The sequence below is a fragment of the Atractosteus spatula genome, chromosome 15 (assembly GCF_055471065.1).
Source record: "Atractosteus spatula isolate fAtrSpa1 chromosome 15, fAtrSpa1.hap1, whole genome shotgun sequence".
Lineage (NCBI taxonomy): Eukaryota > Metazoa > Chordata > Actinopteri > Semionotiformes > Lepisosteidae > Atractosteus > Atractosteus spatula.
The window spans coordinates 6,272,180-6,293,486 of NC_142720.1; the positions used below are offsets into that span (position 1 = coordinate 6,272,180).

Here is a 21,307-nt window from a genome sequence, read left to right on the forward strand (position 1 = left end):
CGAAGCAGTATGCACATTGAACACTACATCAACTTTAGGTAAAAGCATAAGCTCACCATTGTGTGAGGTATTGAAAATTACCACAGGGTTGCTAATAGCCTGTATACTGCATGACAGGATAATCAAGGAGGCTGACATTTGCTTGTCAGGCTGAATAACGTTAGAAACTACAAGTCTTCCTGCTTAGAAACTGGGGCCTGTAGGATTACAGTGCCCTGTTATTGGTGCTGATTAGTTTTGATTTTTGGGACACTGGCCTAGTGGTGCCCTTGAATCAATAAGGACTAGTGTTCATCAGCTGGAAAAAACCTGATGAGTCATTTGGCCACCTGGTGTTTTGTCTGCTCTGTGCGTCTTGAAATGGTTCTCCAGCTGCTGCTCATGGTCACACTAAAGAGGTCATGAGGAATAAGGACACCCAAGAATAAGATTGTGTTTGAGGATGTTCACTGAGTATTTAGGTATAATGACTCTTGATTTAACCTGCTTAGCTGAGGGACAGCCACCCTGGCTGAAGGATGAGGAGGCTGGGACCCATATGCAGATATAGGAGGGGCTCAGCTCCACAACCAGCTGCCCTGTTAGAGATGAGGTGGAGAAGGGATGCACAAGATCAAAAGTAAAGAGAGATGTTCTTGGATGAAATGTGTAGCTTTGATAAATGACATTGGGAATGGTTATAAAGCTCCCAAGCTTCAGTGAAGATCAGGTCAGGTAAACTCACCTTATCCGTGCACGACCTGGGCTCCAGATGTTACGGGTTTGAAAGTGAGCTTTGTTTTTAGGTAGGTGGAGCTCAGCTTATAGTGCACTGTCGACTTCTGTGACTTTTCAAGTTCTGGGCCTCTGATCTTCTCCCTTTAGTGCTTTATCTCAGCCATGGGGCCATGAGCTCTGGGTTTGCTTGCAGGAAAGATCAGACTATTTTGATTGCAGCACCAATTCATCATCCCAAAGGCAGTGTTTGTGCAACCTAGACCTGCACCAGAAAATACTATCCTCTTGTGAAACATAGAGCAGGAGAACAATGGGTAAGCATCGGATTTCATTGCTGAATGGAGTGCATTTTGTGTGCAGTGGAGAAATTACTTAAGTTAAATTACTGTGCTAATCACAAACACTGGATATTCACAGAAATTATGCACTTTTTGAGTTGGTGGAGCTGGAATTGCTTTAGACTGAAGATTCACTTGGACTGCAGGGTCAGTCAAGGATAAAATGACGCCTTACATTGGAAAATAATGAAACCGTGCGTATCGGTATAGGAAACCAAATATGTGATGGCACGATTCTGCATGAAATTGCAGGAATGTGAGGGGAAAAAATGCTGACTGAATAGCTTCTCATGGGGGATTTTCCTGTATATTTCTTTGTTTTGCGTTTCCTCTGTTGTATTTTCTGGGGAGAATCTGGTATTTTCCCTTTTTATGATTTTTCATGACCAGGCTAGATGAGGAATAGAAAAGGCAGGAGCAACATTCCAGCTGGCTGTTCCACTTGAAAGGCTCAGGAAAGCCATGGTATTACTGTTGATAGTGCAGTCGCGACTGCTGTCTCAGTCTGCTTATCAGGGTAATGCACTTCAGCTTTACATTAAAGGAGTCACATATGCTATGCACATTTTCTGTTTCATTTCTGCTTTGAGTATACTGTATTGGTTGTGCCATATTCTATCTGTTCCTGACGAGACGTCTACAAGTTGTGCTTCCTTGGTCTTCAGTCAAGCATCTGCATGTGTCTTTATAGTAAAAAATAGAAAGTACATCTTAAAATTAAAGAGAGGAAATGGTAGGGAAAGGATTTTATTTGTGTGCGATCTTAAACATTGGCTAAGAAGGCATGGCGTCACATTTATTTGCTTCCCTCTTATACTTTTACACTTGATATTTATTGTGGTGTGCCGAGTGCAGATTTCCAGATGGCTAATACCAAAAACTGAAAGAAGCTGCCCAAAATACAAGAAAAGAACGCACTTACCTGTTGTTAAGGTGCAGAGACATCCTCTCTATCCCTATAAACTAGTTTTCTCGATGTGACGGAGGGGGGACTGCCTGCACCACAAAAGCAGTCGTCATCAAATGCTTTGTCTTTGCAGCTCTCCTGTATGCAACGATTTTCGGCAACGTGACGACGATCTTCCAGCAGATGTATGCCAACACCAACAGGTACCACGAGATGCTCAACAGTGTTCGCGACTTCCTGAAGCTCTACCAGGTTCCCAAAGGCCTAAGTGAGAGGGTCATGGATTACATTGTGTCCACGTGGTCCATGTCCAGAGGCATAGATACTGAAAAGGTACTTCAGACTGGACGCCCGGTATTCATAAGCTTGCATGCTGACTATTGTGTGAACTTCTGCATGGTTGCCACTTTTAAGCTAAAGGTGGCACTAAAGTAAGCATTTTCTTAAATGCTCCAAGAAAAACAAAGAAACTTGGTTGACTACCGTGAATTACACCTAAAATAATCAGGCTACAGATCTAACAAAATACATTTAATAATTAGTTGTATATTGTTTGGTGGTGCTTGTAGAAATCATTTTATTAAAAGTATTTATTTGGCTTTTGGTAATGTGTAGTTTAATATATCTGTCTGTTGAAGATGTTTCAGCTGTATTAAATGCTGTGCTTAAGGCTGTCAAAATCCATTTTTTACAGTAGCAGTATACCAGTATTCCGTGCTGTACTGCCTTCTATGCATTTTATATTTTATGGTCGGGATCTTCAAAATGTGCTCTAGCCTGATACAACCCTTTTATAAAGGTTATAACACCACATGGATGTGGCAGAAAAATGCACAAAACTGGGATATATAATTATTATATATTGTAGAGCACTCACAATTCTCTGAGGAGAAGCACATTATGTAACTGTTCCCCACGTGTAGGGTGGAAATATCTGAGATAGTGTGTGAAAAAATACTGAAGTCTATACCACAGAATGCAGAACAAAGTCTGATGACCAAGGATGCATATGTAAGACTTTCTTGTTGACATAAATCTGAACCCCAACACTACTACTGGTGGTGAAAGAAGTACAGTACCTTACATGAATATATCTGCTTAATAGAAGCTGTCTGTCCAGTCTTTTAGGCAGAACACCTACAGTATTGATTTTTTTTTTTCCAGCAACCAATTTCAGAATACAGCGCCATGAAGCTTTCAGGTCCTTCTATTGTGGTAGCAGGGTACAGTTCAATGTATACTGGATTATATAATATTTAATCTAAGTGTTATGTCCACTTGGATCAATGCATTGACAATGGATTCTATGCAGAAGGCACAGTGGACATTGATTTTAGAAAATGTAAATGTACCACCTCTAATACATTTCCATTTCAGTCAAAAATACAGTATATTTCAGGGATAAATGTAAGTCAAAATCTTTGCTTTTCATCTGAAGATCATTTTGTAGGGCAATATTGAAGATTCTGTGCACTGCCTTCTTCATTTACAAAGTCATAAGCAAGCACACATATTTGCTTTTGGGATGTATTTTTGGAAATGCTTCAAAATAATTAAAAAAAGATTAAAGCCTTTTGGAAATTTGCAAAATCAACGTCATCATGCTACCTACTGTATCCTGCTTTACCTTGAGCAAATTCTTCTGGCTTTGTGAAATGAAACCCCAAGCCTCTTGCCCGTAGAATGAAGTGCATCGAATCAGGGATAGAGCATAATGGAAGAGCTTCTGAAAAGGTGACATGTTCTTAAATCTTGCAGCAGTGGGACACACATGGCCCTTTTTCTGGTTCCATCCTAGGTATTACAGATCTGCCCGAAGGATATGAGAGCTGATATATGTGTACACCTCAACCGCAAAGTCTTCAAGGAGCACCCTGCCTTCAGACTGGCCAGCGATGGTTGCTTACGTGCTCTGGCAATGGAGTTCCAGACTATCCATTGTGCCCCTGGGGATCTCATTTACCATGCAGGCGAAAGTGTGGACAGTCTCTGCTTTGTGGTTTCGGGCTCTTTGGAAGTAATACAGGACGATGAAGTAGTGGCCATTTTGGGTAAGTTGGGGCACGTCTGCCCAAAGACAGCTTTGAAATGCACTCTTATTTAATAAATGTTGCATATTTATTAGCCACTGACCATTTAAATTAAAAAATGTGAAATAACAATGAGTAATTGGGCATTGAAAGTTGTTGCTGTACACATATTAATCTTAATTCATTTTTTAATGAATTATCTTGGATTATCTTGCTACGTGCTGTAAGGCTCTGTATGAAAATCATCATGAGTGCAACCCTGAGTTTTGTCAGAAAAAGGGCAGTTTCAATAAGCATGGTCGCTTGACTAGTTTGAGTAAGAGCAAAGTACAGATAAATTAAAGTGAAAAGGAGACGCACTGTAACTGTATTTCCATAAAACACTTCAGCAGTCTTCAGACAAGCACATAAGCTTGATTATCCAATTGGCCCTACTTTGCATTTGTTGCCATTACTGTATTTTTCACTGAAACATCTTAAAGTGGTGGTTTGCACTACCAGTGGCTTGATAAAAGCAACTGTATGTATAAGATGTGACTCTGCTGCAGCTTAAGAATTATAAATACCTTCTGATGTTTTTTGCTCTGTGTGTATTCATTTCTGATTTTTTAAAATGCCTGATTTTTGCAGACTTTTTGAATCCATATAGTCACTGTGGACTCTATTGTGCACCATGCCCTCTACATTAACCTTATGTTAACCAGTCTTCCTGCTGCTCTTTGTGGTGTGAATGGAATTTGTATGTACTCCTCCATAGAACACTAAATAGCCCATCGTCATTTCTAGATAGCTCAGATGGAAGAGTTAACTAGGCTTCGAGTTGTGAGGAGTGGTAAGGAAGAGTGAGTTTCTCTGACACAAAACTCCTGGCTGAAAGGAAGCAGGCTAAGAGCTTCTGGATTCTGCTGTTTTCATGAGCCTCAAAAATGTGCTGCTTAGAAACTTACAGCAAAACATCTGTTCCTATTACCACTTTTCATTACGCGTCCTATATTATCCTATAACCAAGCTAATGTGTTTATGGAGAACGTGTGTTGTTTATCAATACAGAAAATTAAACGAGAATTCTTGTAGATTCACACAGCGGACCATGAACACAATGTTTTCTTGTGTTAAATTAATGACAATGGAAATTCAGAGAAAAAAAACTTCTGCCTTACTCAGCTGCAAACACTACATTTAAGATGCATGTAACACTGAGTACCCTGTCTCTTTCTTTATTGTCATTTGCTTCTATAATGATACCTTTTTATGGTTCTGGCATTTATATCTTAAATATTAAAACACTCTTTAATGTTTGACTTTCAAGCAAAAATGTTTTCACAGTTGTCCCTAGCTTAAACGATTTACATAATCATTTCATTCAAATTATTGTTTCTTTTCTTTTTATTCCACAAGATACAGTATACAGTAGGAGTTGAAAAAACTGCTTTTATGTAGATTGTTCACTCAGGAGTTCCAATCTTCATACCTTTCCCTAAAAATGAAATCGTTTCTATGTCTGTAATAGTAACTATGAAACTTAATACTATGTTAAAAGTATGTTTTTTACTGTTACTGTATGACAAGCAACATTTGACTATAGCAAATGCATCCATTTGCTAGAAAAGAGGATGAGAGGCTTAATTGCAGAATCCCCCAACCATCTCTTTAGTCTTTTATTCTGTTCTAAAGGTTTTTGGCATTTTAATGCCATCATCTTCAGCTGTGACCTACTGTGTATGCGAAGTGGTGGCCTTTCTGATTCTGGCTGAGTAACTGAGCGAGTATGGTATTTGAAATGAATGCAACTGGAGATTTTGTTTACAGTTTTTCTGACTATGTTCAAGAAAAAACTATGTACTTTACTCTGCCTAAGAAATCCCATTTACAAATACTGTAATGGACATGCAAAATCTACTGTCCAGTATCACAGCTGATACAACTGCCCTTGGCAATAGTTACGTATCCTTCGTTGCAGGAGCAGTTTGTATGGTTTGCATTCTTATTGCCCTGCAGTAATGTATATTCCGTTTGAGCTTCTTTTTCCAGCTCAGTGCACAGAGAGATACAGCTTTTAATTCCTTATCTCAGCAAAAGGAAATGGATAACAGGAGCCGGGCAATTTAGAACTTGCTTATGTCTGAAGGCTGGGAAGCCAGGGCTTGGCATGCAGATTTATAGAGCTTGTGCTCTTCACCTGAATTCATTTGGCCACAATGCCTGGTTTTGTTATGCCCTCCTTAAGAATAAAAAAAATAAACCCCAGTGGCTCAGACAAATAACCTTTTTCCAATTGCTTACCTAAACACAAGAGGAAAATGAGATCCTGTTTGTTTTCACTTAATAATCCTGTTGGGAATGATTTTCAGAGCCTTTTCGGTTCATCGGGTATTGTGCCTGGAGATTCTTGATCATCAGCTCATACAGCACGTTTCAAAAGAACAGCTTGTGATTTGAGGAGCGAGTTTGCGTCTTCGTTAATGAAAGCAAGAGCCTCCCAGCTGTGCTTTAGAAACAAAACCGCAAATGATCCTGTCCAGGGCTTTGTTTTTCAATTGTATCACATAACCGCATTGTGACCAACGAGGTGTTTGTGATATCCGGTAGTATTTTCTTGAGTCGCGTTTTAATTCTCAGCTGGGATTTGGCATTGTATTATGAAGTTATTTCTGGTCCTCAAATGTCTGAATTCTACTCTGAGTTCTAGTGCCACTGCACATGGTTTCCCCGCTTTTAATATACAAGAATTTGTGAGGACGATATAACATATTCGTTGCCAGATTCAGTAGTGAAGAAAAAGAAAAATGCCAAGGCCATTTGTTAAATTCTCGGAGCCTGAGCACCAGTCGAGGAACACTATTTTCAAATCTAGAGAAAGATGTTTAAGGCAGAAATTAAAACAGAGCCACAGCAGGGCACGAACTGGTGCAGAGAAACGATCGCTGAAAACGAAAATCCTGTATTGGCATGAAAACAAGTGTTTCTGGATCATTAGGAACTCAAAAATGGGAATTTTGTAAGTGGAGTTTTTTCAAGTGACATTTTTGTATTTACAATTTGCCCTTTCATAATGATTCAGATTAGTTCTCTCATTTAGAATGAGCATAGTGCATGTGCTAGTTTTACTTAAAAATAGTAAAAATTAAGCTCTTTGGGATGTCAGTTTCTCTTTACCATTTCAGAAATAGTCAGTCTGTACTGGCTAGTTTGTAGTAAACCTAAAGCATATTCTGCAACTTTCTTTTTTCAACTAGATTTTCAACAATTATTTTCATAGTGGTACATTATAAAAGTACCCATGTCATATTTGTGTAGAACGCGTGCTGGCAGGAACGCTTTAAGATGTAATTTAGAAAATATTATTAACCTACTACAAACATGCTGTTTGCAGAAAACGCATTGTTTTTTTTTTAAATATGGGTTCTTGATTAGACCGGCTTGTCTAAAATGGTTTATTTTCTTCAAACTAGGAGCACCCCTAAACACTACTGCTGTGAAATACGTCATGAGAGTGCTTTACCATAAGTTCATTCTGGCAAAAAAAAATAGAGCTCCTATCTGCTTACCGTTCAAAAGTGAACTGAAATATCTGTGGGTGAGTGCAGCGTGTGTGTCTGTGTGTATGTATGAGCGTGTGTGAGCATGCATGAGAACGAGCGTGTGTGTCTGTGTGTATGTGAGCATGCATGAGAACGAGCGTGTGTGTCTGTGGGTACAGTATGTAAGCATGCATGAGAACGAGCGTGTGTGCAGCGTGTGTGTCTGTGTGTGAGCATGCATGAGAACGAGTGCAGCGTGTGTGTGATCAAGCATGAGAACGAGCGTGTGTGTCTGTGTGTATGCAAGCATGCATAAGAACGAGCGTGTGTGTCTGTGTGTGAGCATGTATGAGAACGAGTGCAGCGTGTGTGTGATCAAGCAAGAGAACGAGCGTGTGTGAGTGCAGTGTGTGTGCTACAGAATTCCATATCATCGTCTCGTATATTTGGGAACTGGATGCTCTGACACCCCTGAACCTCACCCCCTCCAGCAGCGCCATCTGTGCTCCAGCTCTTCCAGCGCTGCGGTCGCCACGAGGAAAGCGCGATCGCAAAAAAAAAAACTGTCACGAAAACAATTGGACTGGAGCAAACGTTCGCACAGAGAAAAGGACACAGACGCCGTAACCAAGTGTCAGAGCTGTCAGCCAGCTCTCCTAAATCCACATGCCGTTCCACATTCGCCCCGCCGCCAGGCGCGCCGAGCTAAAATAATTGTCCTCTGCTGAAACGCGTGATCTGGCTTTTGGGGGACCAAGCACTTCAGCTCATAACTACGCCAGTTCATCCTAAAACTAGGAGCCCTGTTTTTGCATCTATTACTGGTAGAACTACTTAGTGGACTGCTGAGAAAAAAAACTTTTTGTTTACTATAAATGTTTAGCACAATGCAAGGTAGTTTGGACTTCTTTAAAGGGCTCATTTTTTCTTTCTATTGTATTTTTCTAAAGACTTCATACCTCATGGCGTCGGGGTGTCACCATGAGGTATGGCGTAGTGGTTAGCATTCCCGCAGTCGGTGACCGTATTTGTGGGCTCTGTCCAGGTGGAGTGTGTATCTCCTCCCCATGTTTGCATATGGGTTTCCTCCAGGTGCTCCGCGTTCCTATCACTGTCCAAAGACATGCTGGTGGGGGAATGGGTTACCAGGAAAATGGGCTCTGGTGTGAGTACGTGTGTATCGGTGTCTGCCCAGCTATGGACTGGTGTCCAGTTCAGGGTGTACCCTGCATTGCACCCGTTGCTTGCCAGAATAGGCTTTGGCTCCCTTGACAGCCATTTACTGGATAAGGCAGTTAGAGAATGGATGGATGGAAGGTAAAGATACATTTAATCTTTGCTTGAAAAGCGCATCATAAAAGGTTAGGGATATTTAAGTTTTGCTACAATTTCACAGAAGGATGTACTATGCATGTGAATAGCTATGTTGTGTCATAAGTGCTAATTACCATGGCAAACCTTAATATCTTAATGTCTTGTACAATCTTATTTGCTAGTTTAAATAGAACAATATTTAGCATGAAAAAGCACACTTAATTTTAAAATATTTAAAATGCACACAATTTACAAAGAACCAATATTTTAAAAATAATGTGCTTTTGATGATAAAAAGTTTATTTTTTAACATTCTGATTTCCCTTTCCCCTGTGTGCCTTATCGGCACGTGTAGCCCATGGAAATGAACTAACATGCGTGTGGTGTAGCTGTACTCTGTTGTGCTGGTAGTACAGTATGACTGTGATCATGAATAGTGACTTCACCCTTAAGTAATGTGCACAGCTAAGCATTTGGGTAATATTTTGTGTTTATATGAGATTTAGATTTGTATTTTTTTCTGAATTATTTTCTGGTTTGTGTCCCTTTTTCAAAGTGCAATTCTCCATTTTAGTAGCTGATGCTATTAAGAATAAAGAAAATAACTTTATTTTCATGAAATTATGATGTTTTCTTTGCTTCAGTAACACTTTTTTACCATATTTAACCTCTCAGCCCACTCAGTCTAACCTGCCTCCTGCATAATGTTTTATTATAATTTATATTCTTCACCTGGGACTGACCCAATGCACCGGTCCCTTAAAGTGAATTGTGCTGTCAGATGAAAAATGGGTCATGCCTGTTCTTTTCTGCAGATCTGCTTCAGTAGTTATACAGAGGCTTGCTACTACAGATTTGAACTTTATGCTACGAGGAAAGGAGAAATTCATTACCAGTAAATGACCCATGACTGTATTGACTTGGTCCTGAATGTAGATGTGAAAGCCTCTTTTGAAAACTTAAAGGGTCCTGTCAGTGCTTTCAATTAAAGACTGGCATCTGTATTATGCATCTAGTTTTTCAAGGTCTGTGTGTGCATTCTTTTGACTTAAAATTGTATTTGTGAACTCCCACTCTCCCAACAGAAGAAATTAAGAACAAACAGGAAATGCGTTTTAAATATTTTAAACATTTCTTGAAGATGCATCTCATTGTTAATTCTGCTGCATTGTAATGTTGTTCTTGGAACAACATGGTGCCCTGTGGAAGATTACTGTATCTATCCTTCTGATTTATTTTTTTTTAAAATAAGAAATTACTTAATGGCCCTTTAACTCTAAAATCCAATACTACTCGAAAAAACCTGAGCCCATGAAGCTGAATTGCATTATTGCCACAGTAGAGGCAGAAATAGTGCATGTATGTTATCAAACTGTGAACCGAAGTTTACTGTTTATCACTAATTATGACATTACTTGGGCAGTGCCCAACAACGTCAGCTGTTTGTGAGTGAAACTGGATATCTTTTCTATGGGGCGGTGCGATGGCTCTGTGGCTAAGGATCTGCACCTGTGGCTGGACGGTTGCAAGTTCGAATCCTGCGGCCGGCAGAGGAATCCTACTCCTTTGGGCCCCTGAGCAAGGCCCTTAACCCCAACTGCTCCAGGGGGGATGTACAAATGGTTGACCCTGCGCTCTGACCCCAAGCTTCTCTCTCTGTCTGTGTATTTGTGACAGCAGCCATATCACTCAGCAACTCACAACTCACAACTGGCAACTGGCAGCTAAGCAGGTGTGAGTCTGGTCAGTACCTGGATGGGAGACCTTCTGGGAAAAACTAAGGTTGCTGCTGGAAGAGGTGTTAGTGGGGCCAGCAGGGGGCGCTCACCCTGCGGCCCATGTGGCTCCTAATACCCAAGTATAGTGATCCCCATCAATGAATTGGCTTCATTACTATCCTCTCCTCCCCACCGATAGCTGTTGTGTGGTGAGCGTTCTGGTCCACTATGGCTGCCGTCGCAGTGTCCAGAGAAGTGCTATATAAGTGTAAGCAATTATTATTAATTATAATCTGTGTGTCTCATGGAGAGCAAGTTGGGGTATGTGAAAAGACAAATTCCTTATACAAAAAATTGTATATGGCCAATAAAGTGATCTTATCTTATACTGCTAGATTATTTCATGAATGGAACATTTGATTAGGTGGCCTCTTGTAACATGACACATTCAATATTGTACTGTGAAGTTACAAAAAAGACTCTAGGACACTGGGGTACAGTGTCGAACTTTGAAATCAAACTTGATTCTGATAACAGTGATCACAGATGTAAGATATTAACAGTTACTGTGGGAACAGTAACAATCAGCTGGACAAATTTAAGCACATGCTAAGAACCTCTTGAACGGTTAGTGTTTTGGCTGGGTGACGATTTTCAATGATGAGCTGGAAGTCCTCTTGTGTGCCTCCATGTGCGAGACAATCAGATTTATTTTTGAGGTTAAGCGGTGTTTCTTGTCTGAGGTCTGCCTTGACTAACAATCCAGGAAAGTGTGCTTATTTTGACTTAAAGCACGCACAATATGTGTTATAAAGTGTGATAGAAATAAAAAAACCATGTGGTCTCTTGTTTAATTAGGCTCTTTAAGTATATAATGAACTGCTTCAGAGAGGAAATCTCCTTCCCCAGAGCTTACCTGTTTGTCTTGTCTATCAGAAAACCACCATGAATTGAACCACACCTTGTTCAGCATAAGTTCAGATTGAGCCTTTCCCCTTGCACACTTACTGTTGCTGTTACCAGAAGTCTCAGAGTATTACTTCTTTAAATGCTTTTATAGTCAACTGACCTCCTAGTGCTGAAAGAGAGCATGTGTGTAAGAGGTCTTGATATTTGCTAGTGTCTGTGGGACCGTTTAGTAATAAATATACTTCAGTATGAAAAATGAGAGATGTGCAAGTGGAAACATTAAATGATCAACACCACAGACTACTTTTCTGAAACGCGTCTGTTGCTTTGTGATCCAGACACCTAACAAACTATACAGTTCCTTGTACAGTATGTTGAATAAAAAAGGGATATCATTAACCTTTAAGAAAATGTCTATAAAAGTTTAAGCACCCTTTTAAACTGTGTGCCTTATAGGTTTTACTGCTGGAGTTACACAAATGTTTGTATTAATTCAGGCAAGCACACTTATTAATGTTACTGCAGTCAGCACCCCACAGAATTATTTGGAAACAGCATTCTGGAAAGTGTTTAACACACCCAGATGAACACAGGTTGCTTGTCAACAAATAAACTTAAGTTTGCAGCAGGGAACTGGCATGCAGACCACTGACATGTGGAAAACGTTTATTCCCCACAGATAATGCCAATGTGCAGAAATTCATTAGTATGTTTATATTGGTTTCTATATTTTAAAGATAATAGATGATGGCTTACATAAACAAGTGAAATCATAAATGTATCAAATTTCAAGGGTTTACACTGCCCTTGAACCTGGGTTTTGTTGGATTTCTACCACATTATTCTTACTTTTCTTCTTTGCATCCCATTTCTTAGCAAATGGTGCTATCAGTTGTCACCCGAATTTGCCTTTCAGATTCTGCCGTTTCGTGGATTTGTGTGGTAAGACGCAAATAGATCCACAGTCATTACACTAATGGTGCTGCTCTGCATATTGAGACTTTATTCAATCTGCGGAAGGACATTCAATCTCCTGTAAGGAGCCGGTCTAGTTAACTGTTCTGCAGTGAAAGACTGCCTGGCATCATGTGCTGTGATTGATCATTTCACTGTTGTATATATCTCGAAGGTCCTTGAACCTGCTCACAAATTTCACTGACAAGTGCAGATATCACAGATTACTGCATGCCCTGTCACACAATTACAGAGACTATACTCTTATTTGATCGGTATGGATGCTGTGAATATGCTGGCTTTTATAATGGTGTTTTGAGCTGGGCAAAATACAGTACAACCACTGGCCTACTTGTAAAACCATTTACAAATGTGTAGCTAGGAAGTAGATTCGAGCTTTGTCAGATTTTAGAGATGAAATTCTGGGATTTTGAAGTTCAGGGAAAAGGGAGAGGCTGTTTTGTCATGCACAAAGGAGACATATAGAGAGCTTGTGATCCACTGTCTTCAGGTAGGAGGGTAATAGATTTTGGTCCTGTTCTGCTCGCATAAAAGCCAGGAGTTATCAGTGCACTGTCAGCTTAGTGTTCATGGGTGGCTGCACACCTCACTTGCTCAATGCCAAAAAAGCCTGGAGAAGGCCATATGATCTACAGTCATAAATGCTTGTTACATACTTACACGCTACATGTGAAAGCAGGTTAAAATTAGTTTCAAAGGAGGAAGATGCTATTAGAGATTATGTATACTCTATTTTTCTAGTGCAGAACATAAATACTAAAAAATAATCCCTCTTGGATGTAAGTGTGTATTTTTCAGTTGTGTTTTTCCTCAATGCTTAACATTAGAACCTGTTGTAATCCACTTATCTATTTTGTAAAACATTTTAAATGTGTTGTTGTTTGCACCCCTCATATGTCTTTAGTCTTCCATGAAAGCTTTGGATTAAAGCTGTATAAGTAAATTTTTAATAGTCTAATAATGACCATTTTATTAATCCAGCTAAGGATGAATAATATCAGTAGAATGTTCATAAAGCGTGCTAAGTAGTGTGTTCATATCAGCCTAGCCCCTAGCGTTTTCACTAATGATATCCATCACTCTGAGAAAGCATTCTAAACTTTGTAATCAGCTTCAGTTGATAGTTAATTGCCAATTAATAGAATATCTATTAAACTTTTATGTAATCAGCATAATCTAAAACATGACCATTTAATATTTTGCCTTTTACTTAATAAGATATTTGTTGTTTTCAAGGTTTTACACGAGGGTGTGGGAGTTCTTCTGTCTCTTATATCGCAGTGTGTACGTGTTCACTCTTTTGTGATGGGGCTACTCCTGGTCGCTGCTGTGCAGTTAAAAAGGCTTTAATGAAGGTGCTGTTGTGTGCTAGTGACTGCCTGCACCTCGAAGCCGCCCACATAGAAGTAACATGAGTTCTTCTTGATAATGTCAAATGTCATTGATTGGCTGGCTGCTGTCTATAGCCCTGAAAGGAATATGGACTGTCTGGGGGAAATGCTAACCGTAACCTCATTTGCTGCAATTCCCCTTTTGCTTCTGTTTAACTGCATGGGGGAGGCAGCACATACGAAAACCCAATTGTCTACTCGGAGCGCTGTTATATCTGTTCTCAATTGGACATTTAAAACAATTGGGCAGCATGGTGTTACGGTGGTTAGCATTGCTGCCTCGGAGTCCTGGGATCACTTCCTGAGCAAAATACATTGGCGGAATAAGGAATATTTAAAGAATGCTTCAAAATATGTGCAGACATTTTGTTTATTCTGGAAGCATTTATCTGTTAAATAACCTGTAAAATTGGTTAAATAACCTGTAAAATTGAACATGAAATTTCTGCTGAGACATAATCAGAACTGCGTGATTCTGTTCTGATTTCATTTGTAATGCCCTGAAGCAATTTCAGATAATCTTTTGATAGATCAGTCCAAGAGGAACTCTCTTAATTTCAAGACTTGTCTATTATATCCAAAATGCATTTTAGCACATTAACGACAATTAACATTAACAATAAAGATATGCAAAAAGATATGTTTTTCTGATGGATCTCTCTCATCCTAACATTAATCCCACATCAGCAGGGTCCGCTTGCCAGCACGCCCGTCTCCATTTGGTGGTTTGAACCAAATCTTTGAGCTGAATTTGCCATTAAATGCAACCGAGAATTTAATGTTGCCGGTTGGAGAATACTCCAACATGTCGCTCCACCTGCCGTCAGAGTAGGGGGGGGGAGAACAAAGTAATGCAGCCAATTCCTAGAGGGGGATTATTAGGAGGCATAGGAAATTTGGCCAGGACGCCGGGGTTACACCCCTACTCTTTTTGAGAGACACCCTGGGATTTTTAATGACCACAGAGAGTCAGGACCTCGGTTTTACATCTCATCCGAAAGATGGCACTTGTTTACAGTATAGTGTCCCCATCACTGTACTGGGGCATTAGGACCCACATGGACCACAGGGTGAGCGCCCCCTGCTGGCCTCACTTACACCTCTTCCAGTAGCAACCTTAGTTTTTCCCAGGAGGTCTCCCATCCAGGTACTGACCAGGCTCACACCCGCTTAGCTTCAGTGGGCTGCCAATTGTAAGTTGCAGGGTGACATGGCTGCTGGCTATGTTTTTCTGATGGATATTAATGCCTAATTAGTGGATTGTTTTTATAAAGCATTTAGTGAATGAACGGAATTCCTATATTATAAAGACATTGAAGATTATAAAAATGCTTCAGCCTGTGGATGTCTAGGCACATTCTATATGTATTAAAATAACAATACGAAATATTGGGCCTCAAGACTGGCTCAACCAGTCAAGGGGCTTGCCTAAGTGCAGGTTGGGCTCTGTGATCACAGGGTTGAGCCTGGGGCATGTGACTTGCCGACTGTGTCTAAGTTGGATCAGCACTGCCAAGGGTAGGAAGGAAATACTCTGCAAGAGCTCATCTCGGCTCTCTCGACACAGTGCCCCCTCTGGCCCCCCAGGCACTTGGAGGCATGCGGTGCTCAGGGTCAGGAACAAAGGGTGGACATTACAAGAATGATCAGCGTTTGTGAAACAAAAATGACATTTTTCACTTTGGGTATGATATTTGCCTTGGCCGCCTTTGCCTGTACGGGCGCAAAAATGCTACCTTTGCCATTTTTAAGATGTTTTCTTTGTCTAATGCCATCCCCAGCTCGTCAACCCATTGCTTTTCTAAATGTGAGACCTTTGGAGTGCCTGAGTAAGCAGTAGAGTTGTAATGTCATTTCTAATGCCTTGCGGCATCATTACATTGACAGTGCACCAATATACATAATGCTGTTTATTTTCCATTATTTTGCAAGGTTATTAAAATTCCAGTGGAGTCTTTTTTTTCCTCCCAATTATAGTCAAAGCATTGTTTGAGACTAGAGCTGAATACTATGTAAATATGGAGAGGGAAAGTTCAGTGAATGTGTCCTTTGGGGAAACTGATGCAACCTATTCGGCAGATTCAGTTATACAGTAACTGACGTTTGGGCCTTGAAATCTCTGTGTCCCTGCAGTACTAGAATCCTTGAAGATTTTTGTCATTTACATATTTAATCACACAGCCCAAATTTTACCTTTAGTCAGTTGGTTGAGATGGTAATATTTTAATAACCACAGAACCTCATACAGTGTGTATTCCTCTTTTACCTTCCTATTCAAAGAGACAAAAGTCTCCATTTTACCGAGTTACCTTTCAATTGGAACCTTTTCTCCAGACCCACCAAACACCTCCCTGCTGACCTCCTGATCACCACGGCCTTTTTGTGCACAGTTGTCTGAACCGTCTGCAGCCACCATCCACACCGAGCTATTTTGGCTGCAACAGAAGCTGCTGCATCAGAGGCAAATGCATACCCATGAGCATGCATGTACAGTATATGGCCCCTCTAGCCATGTCACGATCACCCAAAGAACATCAGGCATACCCGGCAATCTTATTTATTGCATATGTTGTACAAATGGCCCTGCCATTTACGCTGTCGAAACAGGAAAAAGACTGACCCTTTCAATGAACTCGTCAGAGCAGTGAGGATCAAAGATCCTTCCCAGCCTGTAATCCCCCCATGTTCTCCTCTTCCAACCATGATTGCATTGACTGCAATCCATCTGCACCCTTTCATAGGGCTTCAAAGACTCCTACACCGGAAGCCAAAATTATCTTTAAACTTGGTTCACGCATTCCTATAGGACTCGACAATTGACTGAGTGACTCCCCTTTTGAAGATTGCTGCCTTCCACACTTCCCCTGAAACTTGTCATCCAGGTTTTCATCTCTTTAGTCACCTTTATAACTCTCCAGACCCACTTTCATGTCCTGTCTTCCCTACTGCCCCCGTTTACCTCAGATTTCTGTTCTTTAACTTTCCCCCTGCACACCTGAAAAACAGCCATAATTATTCTCTGCCGTTTACCATGGAATTAGCCTCTTGGCATGCTGAAATAGCTGCCCACTCTAACCTCATAAAATCGAACAAGATTTAGGTGTTTTATTCTCTTATTCATTAAAATTAAATGCAGCTCTGTACAGTTTTATTCAGTTGTAATACTTTCCTAGTGGTCAAACTGAATAAGATTTAACATGTATATCAGTAAAGTACTTGATTGAAACAGGAGCTCGTCTGACATATGTGTGACTACCGAAAGCCTGAGTTTTGCAAGTTCTGCAATGACAAGACTTGAAAATGTTCAGTAGGCTAAAATGTTGGCTTTGCAATCGATGAAGTTTTGCAACGAAGTAATAGTGTTTTAGATTTCCATGTTTGTTTAGGGAAATAATTTGAGCAGTTGTTTTCGAAATCCCAACTGTACCTTTCAGCACTACTGGCCCTGTCTCGAGGAGACCATGAAGGGCCCTTCATTGAATCTAAGCTTACGGTTCTTCCTGCACTGTAACGGGTTAGGATTTCAGTACTACACAGTGATGTTTCTGAGAGCGTAGGCCAGGACTTGAGAGAAATGATGGCACATTAACAGCCAAAACAGACTAACCTAAGAGTGTTCTTCTCTCTGCAGGGAAAGGCGACGTATTCGGAGATGTTTTCTGGAAGGAAGTTACTTTGGCTCAGGCCTGCGCAAATGTCCGAGCCCTGACCTACTGTGACCTCCACGTCATTAAACGAGACGCCTTACAGAAAGTCCTGGAGTTCTACACCGCTTTTTCCAACCACTTCTCCAGGAACCTGCTACTGACGTACAATCTGAGAAAGAGGGTAGGACTGCCTCCTCTATAGGAGATGATGGGGCTTTACATGTCATAAGATGTGCTGGATGTATTGCTGGGAAGCCTGGAAGCAAAAAAGCAATTTGACAATGTCTACTACAATAAGGCACACTGGGCAGCAGGCTGGTTCAGCGGTCTGATGCTCCTTCACTCCCAGGCTGCAGAATCCGGGAGAGTGACGAGTAATTAAATTTCAGGCTCTTTAATAAGTTTCTCCAATCTTCCGTTTTTCATTTATTAGTGACGCTGGCTGAGCCGCAGAGCGCTGACTTTTCCTCAGGGGGCTCAGGTGGCTGTATCATTAGCGCAGTTGCTGCTTGATGTGGTGCTCAGCTCTTCGATTGGGGGGGAATCATCGCTTGAGCTCTTGAAAGGGGCATTGCGTGGTGCAGAGGCGATGACACACAGGACAGCGACATGCGCTTGCTTCACAGATGACACAGTGTGCCACTTAGCCTGGAATTAGAGGTTGTTTTGCTTAGTATGAAAGCGGTTAGCAGTAGGCAGTAGCACTAGGGCCCCGAGTTGAATTCTGGCCCTGGGGATCTCTCTGCATGGGGTGTGTATCTTCTCCTCATGTTTGTGTGGATTTCCCCTGGGTACTCTGGTTTCCTCTCACAGTCCAATGTCCAGAGATATATTGGTAGGTCAAGTAGCTCCTGGAAAAAATTGCCCTAGAGAGAGAGTGTGCGTGCGTGCGTTCGCCCTGTGATGGACTGGCATCCCCTCCAAGGAGAATCCTGCCTGGCACCTTTTGCTTGCCTGGACAGGCTCCAGCTCCCCAGTGAATCTGTATTGGATTAAGTGATAAAAAAAAACAGGTGTAAAACTTTCCTAAACGCTTTTCCAGATGTAGGTATGGTTTACAAATGTCATCAGAGCTTCTTGTCTTTGGAATTAAAAACTTGGTGTTGAGCCTTCACTAGTTGAAGGATCAGTGACTTTTCTCTCCCTTAATAAGCTTTTGTAGCTACAGTATTTGGATGTATTTCAAATCTTTTTTTTTCCTCTTAAGCCAGCATCCACATTTACTGTGCAGTGTGATTTGGGTTTCATGTAACCATAAGTTATCAACTTTTCAAAGACCCAAAATGAAAAAAGTAAGAAGATATAAAGAGCAGAAATAAAAAGAAAATTGTATATGAACTTCAGTGAGTAGAGGCGGATTCTCTTGAGCTTAATGCATTGCAGCAGTGCTTCTGTAATCAATCTATAACCCTATATTTGTTTTTGAAGGGAAAGATTTGAATTTGTGTAGGTAATTTTAAATTGATGAAACCTTAGCTTCAATGTGATGCTCGTTCCATCAGGAAAACAGCAGAGGTGATGCTGCAGTTTTAGACCAATTTACCCAGGTTATTCTAAAGACTTTCTCCACAGACTTGACCATCTGGATGACACACAATCTCATTCAGACACATGATATTCATTTGCCAGAAGGAAAAAGTACAATATGTCCGAGATGCTTTGAGAGACCACTTTAGCATGGGTTTCTTCCAGTGGGGCTATCAACTGTGTGTTAGCTGCGTGTGTGATAATGTGTGGGATTATGGCTGCAAGCCTGTTAATCAGAATCTCCCCTAAAAGGGGCTATGTGAATTGGCTCATCTCCCAGTGCTTCACTTACCTCGCTTTTCATTTTTATATGCAGTATATTTGAAGAATTGGTGGTTTTATGCTGCTGTTTTGCAAAGGCAGTACAAGGTCGCAGCTCAGTTGTGCTTGCTGCTGCGTGATTGTATGCTTCTGTCCAATCGCTCTGATTGGCAGTCTTGGCTGGGTGTTAACTGTTTCGCTGTCGGGCTCAGAAATTGAATTTAGACCAAAAACACCTTCTTCGCCTGGTACTTCAGTGAGCAACGTTTGAATAATTAAGCAAGCCAGATTCTTCCTCTCCAAAATGATGATGCCCTGTGGCGAAGATTGCAGCCACCTGGCTAAACGACACGCACAGGGTTAATTTAGATGCATGATGAAAGATTCAACACAGTGTCTTACATTTCCTGTTATCCAGCCCCTCGTAATGCATCGTCTATATAAATGATTTATTGCTTCTGCCTGATGGCATTTTTATCCCAGGTCTCCAGTGGTTATGATCTCTACGAGAGCTGCCCGCTTTGTTGGCGGTAGTTGGGATGATGGTGTGATTACAGCCACTATAACTTAATACTAAGTGTCACAAGTCTATATTAAAGCACTGCCACAGATTGAAGGATATGCACATATCTTCTAATAAGAAAGGGAGGGAAATAACAGTACCACACGCTGCTTTTACACAGAAGTCTAGGAACGGTTCTAACTAAAAATCAGTGTAAAACTCTGTAGCAAATCTGTGTGTCTATGCCACCCTGTGGATTGTGGATCACGGAGAGTAAGGCTTTTGAAGAAATCGTCACATTAATTTGTTGAATGTGCTTTTTGCTGTAAATGCATTTGACTTTTCCTCACAGACTGGGGGAGGTGTGTAGTGTTCTCAGGCCATGTATAGGGATAATCCAGTATGTTTGCACTTCCTGTGCAGGAACTCAGACAGCATTCCGGCTACATTGAGATGAGAAGGATAAAAGTGCCACCTAAGCAGTACTGTAAAAAACAGTTTTTTCATATCATGCAATCATTGCACTTGTACAACAGCACTGCCCCTGTGCACTCATGTGCCACTTTGATTTATATTCCATTCTGAATTGTTTTAACTTGATTTCCCCTAGGGTCTTTCTGCAAAGCCAAGTTTACATTCTTTTCCTTCTTTGCTTGATAGCTACAGTACATGTATTCAATTGTATATACTGTAAATGTATACTGTATTTCCTTGCATAGAAAAGCTAAACATACATGAGTATAGTATTAGGTGATGGGAGATGATGAGCAGATGGTGGGATATATTCAAGTTTACTATCAAATAAATCAAAATCTTGTATAAATAAATATAAATCTTGTGATGGAGCATGTTGACAAGAACAGAAATAAGTCTTTCTTTTCTGTGCCAAGGGAAAAACGGCGTTTGAGAACTCATTAGAAAATATGTGATTTCTGACTGTTTTTAATGGAAATATCTACTATACCTACAGAGAAAAACACTATTTTGATGTTCATAATGGAGTATGTGCCGTATGCTAATTTGAATAAAAAGCACACAAGCACAGCTGATGAAGTGCTTTATGTTAATTGCAATCTAGTCCTTTCTCCGAGATTGTCTCTTTGTCTTAAAATCACCAAGTTAGCGAAGCCTCAGTTTCTGGCCTTGCCAAAATACTGGCTCATCAAATTAAGTGTGTGTGGGACTCTAGAATGACACTTACTGCATGGTTTTTAAAAAAAATTAGGCAAGTTACATCATTGCAGATGGGCCAATAGTCACACAAAGGTTTTTTACAGCATTTTAGGTGCTATTTCTCTTTCTCTCCTTATATTCTTCCTAGCGAATTTGACCAGAGTTTCCTCTGTGTTGCTCTTGAGTACATTATGTCAGTAAAGGAATGCAAATCAGTTACCTGAGTTGCAAGATTTCACTTGACAAACACCTGCAGGTGCTTTCAGACATAGCAGCAGGTAATATTACAAGCGCCTCTTCTCTTATTTGCAGACACTCACCAGTGGCATCAAACAGATGCCCAGACCAGATGCTCAGTGGGTTGCAGCAAGCTTGTG

The 21,307-nt window shown here is 40.7% G+C and overlaps 1 protein-coding gene across 5 annotated transcripts in view; it reads left to right on the forward strand.

Moving 5' to 3' along the window:
• The window catches only part of LOC148819925 (voltage-gated delayed rectifier potassium channel KCNH1), a 104,799-nt gene that overhangs the window by 42,680 nt on the left and 40,812 nt on the right, over nt 1–21,307 (forward strand). For all 5 annotated transcript variants that reach the window (XM_088933897.1, XM_088933898.1, XM_088933900.1 and 2 more), the window contains 3 exons: nt 2,096–2,295; nt 3,761–4,013; nt 17,452–17,648. In XM_088933897.1, coding sequence (XP_088790023.1) covers nt 2,096–2,295; nt 3,761–4,013; nt 17,452–17,648 — 650 coding nt within the window. The remainder of the gene's footprint in view (nt 1–2,095; nt 2,296–3,760; nt 4,014–17,451; nt 17,649–21,307) is intronic.